The sequence below is a fragment of the Musca autumnalis genome, unplaced genomic scaffold (genome assembly GCF_047663935.1).
Source record: "Musca autumnalis isolate F117 unplaced genomic scaffold, ASM4766393v1 scaffold_1, whole genome shotgun sequence".
In the NCBI taxonomy this organism is placed as follows: Eukaryota; Metazoa; Arthropoda; class Insecta; order Diptera; family Muscidae; genus Musca; species Musca autumnalis.
In genome coordinates this window covers 222,528,716-222,540,987 of record NW_027411644.1, presented here as the reverse complement: position 1 = coordinate 222,540,987, position 12,272 = coordinate 222,528,716, and the positions used below count along the sequence as shown (strand labels likewise).

General features: G+C 36.6%; 2 protein-coding genes across 10 annotated transcripts in view; one reads left to right on the top strand and one right to left on the bottom strand.

The window, feature by feature from the left end:
• 5-HT7 (5-hydroxytryptamine receptor 7) overlaps nt 1–12,272 on the bottom strand; it is a 554,635-nt gene that overhangs the window by 95,318 nt on the left and 447,045 nt on the right. The window lies entirely within an intron of this gene.
• LOC141390894 (uncharacterized) lies at nt 7,542–12,117 on the top strand. Its single transcript, XM_073963831.1, has 3 exons — nt 7,542–7,626; nt 8,620–10,634; nt 12,046–12,117. The coding sequence occupies exons 1-3, from the start codon at nt 7,542–7,544 to the stop codon at nt 12,115–12,117; spliced, it is 2,172 nt and encodes a 723-aa protein (XP_073819932.1).

The window sequence follows — 12,272 nt, the reverse complement described above, 5'->3', positions numbered from 1 at the left end:
ATACCACAAACAAGTAAAAAATATCAGTCGGCTTTGCCGACAGAGATATACCCTCAGCCTGTGCAAATTGAAACACTTTTTTTCTCACAAAAAACTTATGTATTTAGGGGGTTTCAAAATTTTGGTCTCGTATGAACCGACAAAAATGTTGATTAGGATTAAAGTTCAAAAATGTTGCTGAAAAGGTACTTAAAGGAATGGACCGACATAGACCATGGGGGTGCCAAAGGTGGTTTTTACACCCTTCGGGCTGTTTTCTCAAGAAGTATGGACTTGCCCCTGAAACAACTTTTACCATCGTAATTGAGGCAGCGAATGTAAGTTGCTTCAACAAAAATCAAAGTGATTCAATAGCAGGTCTTAAAGTGAACTTATCCAAAATTTTGTGTGGGAGGTACGGGATGGAGTGGACAAATATAGTCCATATTCGAACCTGATCTATATCTGGTAGATATTATGAGAATGTGTAAAGTATGGACCAAATCGGTCACTCCCATCAAGAGTTATCGTGCCCACAATTTTTCCGAATATTTTTGAACTTTTGTGGGGTAGGTACCCGGAGGAGTGGACCGATACGGCTTATCTACGAACTTTAAATAAGTTTGGAAACAAATAATCTTGCGCTTCCACCCATAAACATGGTGTCATAGGGTTTGTTTTTCAACTTTCAGGCTATTTTTTCAGGGAGTATGGACTTGCCCCTGAGGAAACTTGTACCTTCGTATAGAGGACAGTGAATACAAGATGGTACAACAAAAACCAAGGCGATTCGAGAGCACGTCCTAAACTGAACTTTTCCGAAATTTTGTGTGGGAGCTACTCGAAGGAGTTTACCGATTGAGTCCATATTGGAACCTCATCTAAGTCTGGTAGAAATTTAATAATGTGCAAAGTATGGACCAAATCGGTTACTCCTTTCAAGAGTAATCGTACGCACAAATTTTCCGAACATTTTCGGACTTCTGTGGGGGAGGTACAGGAGGGAGTGGACCGATATAATCCATCATTGAACTTGAACTAAATTTGGACAAAATATTACGAAAGCCAAATTTTGGACCGAATCGGCAGATCCGTTCGAGAGTTATCTTGCGCTCCAACCACTACACACGGTGTCATAGGGTTTTTTGTAACTTTCAGGCTACTTTCTCAGGAAGTATGGACTTGCCCCTAATGAAACTTACAGCGTCGTATAAAGGACAGCGAATACAACTTGCGTAAACAAAAATCAAAGAGATTCGAGACCAGGTCCTAAACCGAACTTTTCCGAAATTTTGTGTGGGAGGTACCCGAAGGAGTGGACCGATTGAGTCCATATTAGAACCTCATCTAAGTTTGGTAGAAGTTACACGAGGTGCAAAGTATGGACCAAATCGGTTATTCCCTACAAGAGTTATCGTGCGCACAAGTTTTGCGACAATTTTTGAACATTTGTGGGGGAGGTACCTGAAGGAGTGGATCTATATGGCCCATCTTCGAACTTAAATCGAATTTGAACAAAATATTTCGATACCCAAAATTTGAACCGAATCGATTGATCCGTTCGAGAGTTATCGTGCGCACCAGTCAGCCAGACAGACAGACAGACGGACGGACATTGCTAGATCTACTCAAAATTGTCTGAAACGGATATCGTACAAACATACTTGGGGTCTAAAACCATTATTTCGATGAGGCACATTTTTGGTCGTATCAAAGTGTAAATACCCTCTTTAGCCTAAAGGCTGAGGGTATAATAAAATAAAATATTGAATATAAAATATGAAATGTAGAATTTAAAATATAAAATTTAAAAGATAAAGTATAACATATAAAATATTAAAAACGAAATATAAAATAAAAAATCAAAATATAAAATATAATATACCAAATATAAAATATAAATATAAAATATATAATAGGTATAACATATATAATATAAAATTTAATATACCAGACACAAGAATCAGTCTTCTTGTACATATTTTTCATTTTTGCGGAATGTTTAGAAGCGATTTTTTGGGATTGTGTGCAACTAATTTAAATTTGTGTATAACATAAAATAATGCATTGGTTTATCTCTTTGAAATTTTTACTTAATGTAACACGTATGTATATACATACATTTTTTTGAAACCTTTATGGTTTACCAATCCAACAGCAAATAAAATATATTTATCGTTTTCTTTATATAAGTAGAGATAATATTTTACCAACACTTCAGAATAACTAGGCATTTAATTGAATTTTTCCGCTTTTGAATTTCTTTTCTCTGTTCTTTTGGTTTGTGAGAAACTATTTCGAATTGCAATTGTGTGGTGGCCAAGCAGTGCAACACCAATGGTCTGAATGAATATCTTCATCCAACCAACATTTGTTGTTGGGACACCGGAAAACAGAATATTTCAATATTAAAATTTATTACAATTTTATTATTATTATTTTTCTTTTTTATCATTTTCAAGCATCTGGTACCTCAAGATATGTTAGCATAGGCGTTGCATGGATATTTACTTTTGGACTCTCTTCGTGTTATAATGTTTCTTTCGAAAAAATATGTAGCAGATTGGTAGGTGTTATGCAAACATTTTTTTCCTGCTACGCTTATGATTGCTATGGATTCTGTTGCTATTTCTAGCAATTTCTATCACTTTTTCTTGAATTATTATTATTATTCTCGTTCTTTATTCACATCCACTGGAAATGGATTCATAGTTTCAAATAAACTACAAAGCATAACACGGAAACAGTCTTGGCAATGGTCATCAGGTTTTGCATTGATAAATTGCAGATAGTAAAGATGTAAAGAATACATAATTTTTTATTCGATTTAATATTCATTTTTCAAAAGAAAGTACTTTACGGTATTTTCTTTTGCTGTGAGGAAATTTATTGATTGTAGGGTTTTATGCAGTTGCAGTTAATAAAATTCAAACAAAGTGAAATAGTAACTTTAAGATATGTTGAGATTTTAGAAAAAATATTAAGAAAAACTTTCTTAAAAAGCATAGCAAAGCCTTAGAGGAGGCTTAAAATTAAAATTACTATAAAAGCCTATGAAGAGTCTTACAATTTCCTTCCTTTTCTTTAGGCTTAAATTGTTCTATATGAAATTTAGAAGGAACTTAATAAAACTCAAAAGTGGCATTTAATTTTATAAAGAATTTTCAAAGCCTCAAATGAGGCTTAAAATTTTTTAGAGATGAGGCTAAACATTGTTTATAGAAAATTCCAAAACCTCAGTGTAGTCGTAAAATGTTCTATAGATAATTCTAAGCCTCTTCTGAGGTTTTGGTACATTCTAAAGCCTCAGTAGAGACGAAAAATTTTCTTCAGAAAATTCCAAATCCTCAGAGGGACTTTATATAGAAAAATCCAAAACCTCATAGAAGGCTTAAAATATTCTATAGAAAATTACGAAGCCTCAGATGAGGCTTAAAATTTTCTATAAAAAATTCCAAAGTCTCAGATGAGGCTTAAAATTTTCTATAGAAAATTCCAAAGCCTCAGATGAGGCTTAAAATTTTCTGTAGAAAAATTCCAAAGCCTCATATGAGGCTTCAAATTTTCTATAGAAAATTCCAAAGCCTCACATGAGGCTTAAAATTTTCTATAGAAAATTCCAAAGAATATTTATTTAGAATATTTTAAGCCTCTTCTGAGGCTTTGCCTCATCTGAGGCTTTGGAATTTTCTATAGAAAAGTTTAAGTCTCATCTGAGGTTTCGAATTTTCTATAGAAAATTTTAAGCCTCATCTGAGGCTCTGGAATTTTCTATAGAAAATTTTAAGCCTTATCTGAGGCTTTGGAATTTTCTATAGAAAATGTTAAGCCTCATCTGAGGCTTTGGAATTTTCTATAGAAAATTTTAAGCCTCATCTGAGGCTTTGGAATTTTCTAAAATTCCAAAGCCTCTGTTGAGGTTTAACATTTTCTATAAAAAATTCCGAAGCTTTATATTTTTCCGAAAGTTTTCATAAGATTAGTATATAGTATAGTCCCTACAAACCTTTTTATGTGCATTTATTCAAATACTGATAGAAATTCCAAAAATTTTGTTTAGACTTTGTTATAGTCTTTTTAAGTTAACCGCGTTAAATGGTCTTATTAAGTTCAATGGTTAGATGCCTACTAATTAAATTTCATCTTTCACCCCTTAACATTTCGAATAACCTCATTCAAATAAGAACATGTGTTCGCTCGCATCCATGCTGCTCCAGCAAAAATAATGTCTGGTTATTATCAATTAAGGACACGTGTTACCCGCCACCACCATACAAATACTTGTTTAACAACCCACCTATTTATTAATCTACTGATAATCCAACTCCTTAGCAAAGAAATAAAAAGAACGGACGACTAACTAACCTTTAAAAATAAGCTACACAATTCTGCTAATTCATATCGAATGAGGTTATCATGTCTGCCGCCCACTAATTCTCCTACTATGAGTCTGACAGGACTTTGAAATGTGATAGCTGTTTCGAGATTAGCAGTCTGAGATGCCATTGAGAAAAACCTCAAACTCAGCTCAGTGGGAAACAATAAAGAGACCGCAGACAAAACAATGAATCATTGTGTGTGTTTGAGTCACAATGAAGATGATGATAAATACCATGGATAGATGGATGGCTTTTAGCGAAAGTTATTTGTTCACTTATTTTGAAATAAAATCAAAATGATGTCAAATAAAACCAAAAAGAAGCCTTTAAGCCATGAACATCATACTCAAGATTGTTGATGGACGACAGAGAGACAGCACGACATAAAATGATACATTGTTGTCCTCGACCTAGGCCATTGCCTATAGCATTGAATGGAACAACGAAAATAACAACTACAAACAATATACAAAGAATGAAGACCAGAAGCAAAAACAACAACAACAGTCGAAATTGATAGACAAGAGCATTTTAATAGTGTCATGGAATTGACAAATGCTCTATAGATGTATAACATTATAGCCCTAAGAGGCTATTATGGCCAACACTCATGCCCCGCACTTGCTCTCACTCACACATACACAAAAATGCCATCTGTTTAAGTTAAATAGTTTATTTGCATTATTAGTTTCATTTACAACGGCCAATCTGTTGTGGTCTACATTATCGTTAAAATCTGCAAGCTCCTTATTGTTACATCCTTGTAACATTTACATCGCAGATTTTAACGATAATTCTTTCGTTGAGTTCCTTTGACATTTTCCCACCTCTCATCATCTACTTTTTTTCCATCGGATCGTTGAACGCAATCGAAGCTTTATTGTAAGCATCTGCAAGATCGTTGCAAATTACAGGTAATATCGTTACCAAAACCCTCTTTTATTTATTCAATAAATAAAGCTCATTTGACTTCTAGTCAAATATCATCAATACGAAAAAAACTGCCTTTTATTTTTCTCCTCTTTTCTTTTTATTTACATTGACGTAAACATTTGGTCACTTCGAGCCGCGATTGAGTCGGTGTTGTTGTCGGTGCCTTTGTTAATCGGTCTGTTTGCTCTTATTTCGCAGCAAACAACATAACATACAGTCCATCCATATATCCATCCATCCATCCATCCATCCATTTATTTTCACCCTTAATCTCATAAAAAAACAGGTACGTAAAGTGTTTTATGTGAGAATATCAAAATAAATAAAATTGAAAGTGAAAAAATAACAACAATTGTTTGTGTCGAGATCGCTGTTTGGCCGTCTTACAACGCGTCGCGCATCCCCCCTCCCGTATCAATCGATTTGTCGTGTGCCTTTACCACGAAAGTACATACCTACATAGTGTTACAAGTGAAAAAGAAAAAATTCCAAACAAACAAAAAGGGATAAGTGACATTTATTTTTTGTTATTTTTTGTTGTAAAAAATATTCGATTTTTTCCTATAAATTGTGGTGGAATAGTGCACAAAATTAAATATAAATAATCGTTAATAAGTGTACTAAAATTAGTGCAAAAAGAACCGCCCATTTTGATATATTAATTGTACCAAAATTGCATTTTTTATTCCCCACATAATTTGCATAAAAATCCCTTTACGTTTGTTTGGTTATTAGCAAGCGAACAGCATACATTCGTTTATACGTACATACGGGCATAAACATACATACGTACGCTCATATCGTTGAGTCAGACGGTCGGTCAGTCGCTTGGTCGTTTGCCTGTTTGCTTGCTAGTTGATACACACACACACTGTATACCCCCATACCAGCTGTGCGGTGTTTTTGTCCTCTCTTTTTTCTTTTTCGTTAAGTAGTGGTATCCCAGCAAACATTTTTTGGGAAAACATATTTAGTACACGCAAATAAAATAATTTAATATATTGAAATATTTTTGGTAAATATTTTTGATTGTGATACGGGAGTGTTGTTCGAATATTTTTGGAAATTAAAAAATCGTGTACACCCTACACTCGGTCAATTCGACTTTTTAATAAATAAAGTGATTTTTTGACCGTTTTGTGAAAAATCAATTATTTTTATTAAAATTTTCGAGTATTTTAATTTTGATTTAATTTGCTTTTGTGGTTTTTTGGTCCACATTCACCCTACAATCGGTAGTAGTGAGCCTAATTGAGGTATTTTTGCAAATTAAGTCATAAAATCTCTGTATTTTCGGTTGAAAATAATAATTTTTTGTAAATATTTTGAATTTTGTACGATTTCGGTACGTGAAATTACGGTTTTTACAATTTGAGAAGAAAATATTTGAATATTTGAAATTTATATATAAATATTTTTTGATTTTTATATATATTTTTGATATTATATATACCATTTTCGACCATTTTTATATATTTTTGATTTCTATTCGATATTTTTTGATTGTTTTTCGATTCTTTGAGTTTTCATTCGATTTCTTTGGAATTTCAATCAACCTTTTTGAGTTTTTTCCTTGAAAATTTTCGATTTTTTTGTGGTTTTTCAGTTTTTTGGCAAAAACTTCTTGGATTTTTTGATATTTTCTGTATTCCTTTGGTGGAATTTTTGAAAGCTCGTGCGTTTAGATACTAATTGAGTATTTCTAAACCGCTTTCTAGTGAAAATTGTTTCCTGTTTCGAGATTTTATTTCATTTTCGGGTATTTTTTTGTGACTCTATAGTGAGTTTTGAAGTTGTTTTGGAGAATTTCGAACTATTTTTGGCAGTTTTAGCGATTTTTGTGCTTCTTTCGCTTTTGAACTTTCTTTTGAGTGATTTTTTCGGACTTTAGTTGAATTTTTTATTTGATAATTCAAAATGTCAGTCACTCCATTGTATCTTTTTATCAGATCATCGGACGCTATAGTAACATTCGAGTCTCATTACAGTGCTCTTAAGCCTGAAGAGATAGACGAATATGGGTTAGAAGTCCGTAAAGAAGAAATTCAAAAGTTATGGGTAAAGACACAGGAGATGTTTGAAAAGTGTCTTGATTTTGTGATGTCTTCCGGTGATACGAAAAAGGAGGATATTGAATCGGTTGACAATAAGTATGATGTAGCTTATCAGACTTACTTGAGATGTTTGTCTGCTATACGAAGTCAGATAGGTAAACTAAAAAGGTAGCATAGACATTCGTTGAATTCGACGATGAACGATTCGGTTGCCTCATTAGCGCAACAATCGGTTGACTCTTTAGCGCAACCATCGGTTGCTAGTCCACTAGAAGCGAGAGGTAATCTTAGTACTTCTACTCAGGCTTCACGTGAAGTGGGAACCCAAGTTGATCCTCCTAATACTTTGTCTTTTAGGAGTCTTGGTTTAGATGATATTCCCAGTGATAGCGTTCATAACCTAGCACTTCCACCGTGTGATGTGGATATTTTTGAGGGCGATTTTCATTCTTGGCCCACGTTCCGCGACTTATTCACAGCCATTTATACTAAATCTTCTCGACTTAGCGATGTCGAACGCTTATGTTATTTGGTTCGGAAGACTAGTGGAGAGGCTCGTGAGATAGTTTCCAAATTTCCATTAACTAATAGTAGTTTTGTTCTTGCGTGGAAATCTTTGAAGGACACTTACGACAATCCTCGTGTTATAGTACACAATCAATTGAAAATCCTTTTCTCTCTTCCGGTACTTGATAGTGAAACTTGTTCGAATTTGAAATCGTTACAGCGTGGCATAAATGGATGTCTGTCGGCCATGTCCATTTATGATATTTCGACGGATAATTGGGATCCGATCATAGTGTTTATGTGCCTGCAACGGCTTCCTAAGCTCACACAAACCTTATGGGAACAAAGTGTGAAAAATAAATCTTCCTTGTCTTCGTGGAAAGATTTAGATGCGTTTTTGTCGGAGCGGATCCAAACGCTCATGTGTCTTCACGACATGCGCGGAAATGACGGAAAGCGCACAATTAAAAAAGTGCAATCGCATTATGTTAATGCAGAGTCCTCGGCATCCTCTCAACCTTCTCGCATTTCTAGCGATTCTAAACAATCAAGAAAATCTGGTTGTGTGCTTTGTCCAAATAAAGCTCATAGATTATTTGAATGTCAGCGATTCCAAAATCAGTCCTCTACGGAACGGTATAAAATAGTTAAACGGTTCCAATTGTGTGTGAATTGTCTACGTAGAGGACATGGAGTAAAAAAGTGTGATAGTAGTCGTCGTTGTTCCAAATGTAATCAACCTCATCACACTTTATTACATCGCCTAGATACCCAGTCAAATACTTCGGCTCCGGGTAATACAGTCGCGACAAGCAATAGTTCGGGCAATCCCTCTTCCTCATCTGAGCAACCTTTACCATCCACCTCGGCTGGATGTCTGCCTCGTCAGTCATTTCACGTAGCACAAAACAAATCAGTTTTGCTAGGAACAGCCATGGTTAATATTGTTCATCATGGTGTTTCCTATTCGGCTAGGGCGCTTATAGATCCAGCATCTGAGTCGTCATTCTTGTCTGAGCGACTTCAGAATCGTTTAAAACTTCCGGTGCATTCCACTACTGCTTCTGTTTCGGGTGTGAATTGTACTGTATCGGCCACTTCTCGAAAAATTTGTTCGTTGAAAATTGGAAGTCCTCTCGATAGCCGCCTTATTTTGGAGACTACGGCGTTGGTTTTGCCTTTGATTTCGGGAAATATTCCCTCGTTTACTGTCAGCTCGGATTTAAGAGCACAACTACCTGATTTGCGGCTTGCTGATGTCAACTTATTTGACCCTCGGCCCGTAGATCTTTTATTAGGTGCCGATCTCTATCCGAAGATTTTATTAGATGGTTGTAGACCCATTCTTTCTGGTACTTTGCTGGCCCAAAATTCAGTGTTTGGTTGGTTAGTTACCGGTCCTGTTCCCACGACCGAGGTTCGAACATTCGCGACTAAAATTGACGTGATAGAAGAAGACAACATTAATAGAACTCTTTTGCGTTTTTGGGAGCTAGAGGAACCTCCAAAACGAAATATGATGTCTCCTTCCGATCGTTTTTGTGAAGAAAATTATATAAAAACTACGCGTAGAATGTCGGACGGTAGATATATAGTAACACTGCCAATTAAACCTGACATTAATCCTGATGAATTCTTGGGTAGGTCGCGTGAAACCGTTTTAAAGCAATACCTTAGAAATGAATCGTCTTTGCTGAGAAAATTGGACGTTAAGGTTGTTTATGACGCTGTATTAAAAGAGTATTTAGATCTTGACCACATGAGGTTAGTATCCCCCAGTTCCTCTACTGATGCTTTATCTTCTTATTTGCCTCACCATCCCGTCATAAACCCTGATAAACAGACCACTAAACTTCGGGTAGTCTTTAACGCTTCCTTCAAAACGTCTAAAGGGAATAGTCTGAACGACTTGCTTTATGTCGGACCCACTTTGCAGCTTGATTTAGTGTTGTTGATTCTGCGGTGGCGTGTTTTTAAATATGTTTTCAATTCGGACATTACCCAGATGTATAGGCAGATTCGCGTCGATCCAAAACATGCTTCGCTTCAGAGAATTCTCTTCCGTGATTCCCCCACGAAACCGGTCCAAGACTTTGAATTACATACGGTGACTTTCGGTGTAAATTGTGCACCATATTTAGCAATTCGAACGCTATTAAAACTGGCAGAAGACACCGAGACCGATTTCCCACTCGCAGCGCACATTTTGCGCAAATGTATGTACGTTGACGACGTGTTGGCGGGAACACATGACCTGGAGACAGCTATAACTGCTAGGGATCAATTAGTTTCCGCGCTTTCTTCAGCGAAATTCGAACTTCGGAAGTGGACAGCGAACAATAGATCGATTCTCGAAGGAATTTCTCCTGATCATTTGCTAGATGAGAAAATATTGTCCTTTGTAGAATCTAGTGGATCTAAGCCGTTAGGAATAAGGTGGAATGCACAGTTGGACACATTTTACTTTGAGGTTGCTCCAATCGCGAAAAAGGCATCATATACTAAACGGGAAGTTTTATCCGCCATTGCAAAATTGTTTGATCCTGTGGGCTGGTTAGGACCAGTTATTGTCGTTGCTAAAATGGTTATGCAAAAGGTGTGGTTGGACAATATTGGTTGGGATGAGTCCCTTTCGTCAGCCACAGATGCCGATTGGCGCAAATTTGTAGATTCCTACACGGATGTTAATTCGGTTAGGATTCCCAGATGGGTTCAGTATACTCCTGATTGTTCGGCTGAACTCCATGTTTTTTCCGATGCCTCGGAAAAAGCATACGCGGGGGTAATTTATATTAGAATTGAGTCCCCTAGTGGAGATATTTTCGTCCATTTACTATCGTGTAAAACTAGGGTGGCCCCCATAAAATCAATTTCTCTGCCACGTTTAGAACTCTGTGGTGCTGTTTTGGCTTCTGAGCTTCTAAAAACTATAGTTCGGGAAATTGATATTGAGTTTCGTCAGGTTTATTGTTGGACGGACTCAACTATAGTTCTTTCCTGGTTGCGAAAAACTCCTTCGACTTGGACTACGTTTGTAGCTAATCGCGTTTGTCGTATCCAAGAAAACGTTGGTAATCACAATTGGTACCACGTTAAATCTGAGGATAATCCCGCTGATTTGGGAAGTCGCGGTCTTGCTCCTTCTGATCTAGCCAATTCCTCTCTTTGGTGGCATGGGCCACATTGGCTTAGGGATCAAAAATCTAAATGGTCAATTCGTGATCTGTCGGCACTTGAAACCGATACTGAAAAGCGTTCGGTAAAAAGTCATGCCTCTTTCATTACGGGCTCTGAGGACTTTCTTGTTAGGTTCTCTTGTTTGGGTAGAGCTCTTCGTGTTGTCTCGTATATATTTAGATTCTTCCATCGTACTCATCCAAGACATAGAAGTAATTTTGTTTACACCGACACCACTATTGCTTCGTCGGAAATCAATTTCGCCCGTACTAGATTGATAATTTTCGCACAAAAAATGTACTATGCGGACGAATATAAGGATTTATTAGAAAGAAATCCGCTTAATAGTAAGAGTCCTTTGGTTCCTCTTAACCCCTACTTGGATGATTATGGCATAATTCGTATGAATGGAAGATTAGTTAACTCACCTACTCTTGCGTATACGGAAAGGCATCCGATAATACTGCCCTATCATTGTCGCTTTGTAAAGCTTTTAGTGGAATTTGTCCACAAGATTTCCGTTCATGGAGGAAATCAATTGATGTTGAGGATTCTTAGAATTGAATATTGGGTTCCTCGATTGAAAAGTCTGATTCGTTCGGTGATTAATCGGTGCAGAGTTTGCATATTAGAAAAGAAGCGTTCTAGAAGTCAAGTTATGGCTGCGCTTCCACCAGAACGAACCGAGATTAATAGGCCTTTTACTACAACTGGTGTAGATTTCGCTGGGCCTTTCGATGTAAAATCCTTTACGGGTCGTGCCTGTAAAATTACCAAAGGGTACGTTTGCGTTTTCGTGTGCTTCTCGACGAAAGCGATTCATTTAGAAGCAGTCTCAGATTTATCGACTGCAAATTTCTTGGCAGCATTTCATAGGTTTGTTGCTCGTCGTGGTTGTCCTCGGTCCGTATTGTCGGACAATGGTACGAATTTTGTCGGGGCTTCCAGAGAAATAGAAAGAGATTTTAGGTCGTTTCTTCGAGAATGTTCAGGAACTGTTTCATCTAATTATGCAGTTCAAGGCCTATCGTGGCAATTTATTCCAGCTGGAGCTCCACACATGGGTGGGCTCTGGGAAGCTGGAGTAAAAAGTTTTAAATTGCATTTTCGAAAACAGGCTCGAAATCTCCGCTACACTTTCGAAGAGTTAGCTACGGTTTTAGCGAGAATCGAAGCTTGTCTGAATTCTCGACCGCTTTGTCCTATGTCAGATAGTTCTACTGACATCGTTGCCTTGACTCCA

What these genes read in the sequence shown, in the direction of transcription:
- LOC141390894 (XM_073963831.1), top strand. Translation starts at nt 7,542, where the DNA reads ATGAACGATTCGGTTGCCTCATTAGCGCAACAATCGGTTGACTCTTTA. An exon ending in TAGTCCACTAGAAGCGAGAG is followed by an intron (nt 7,627 to 8,619) that starts GTAATCTTAGTA and finishes TACATCGCCTAG; the next exon opens with ATACCCAGTCAAATACTTCG. An exon ending in CGGAAAAAGCATACGCGGGG is followed by an intron (nt 10,635 to 12,045) that starts GTAATTTATATT and finishes CTAATTATGCAG; the next exon opens with TTCAAGGCCTATCGTGGCAA.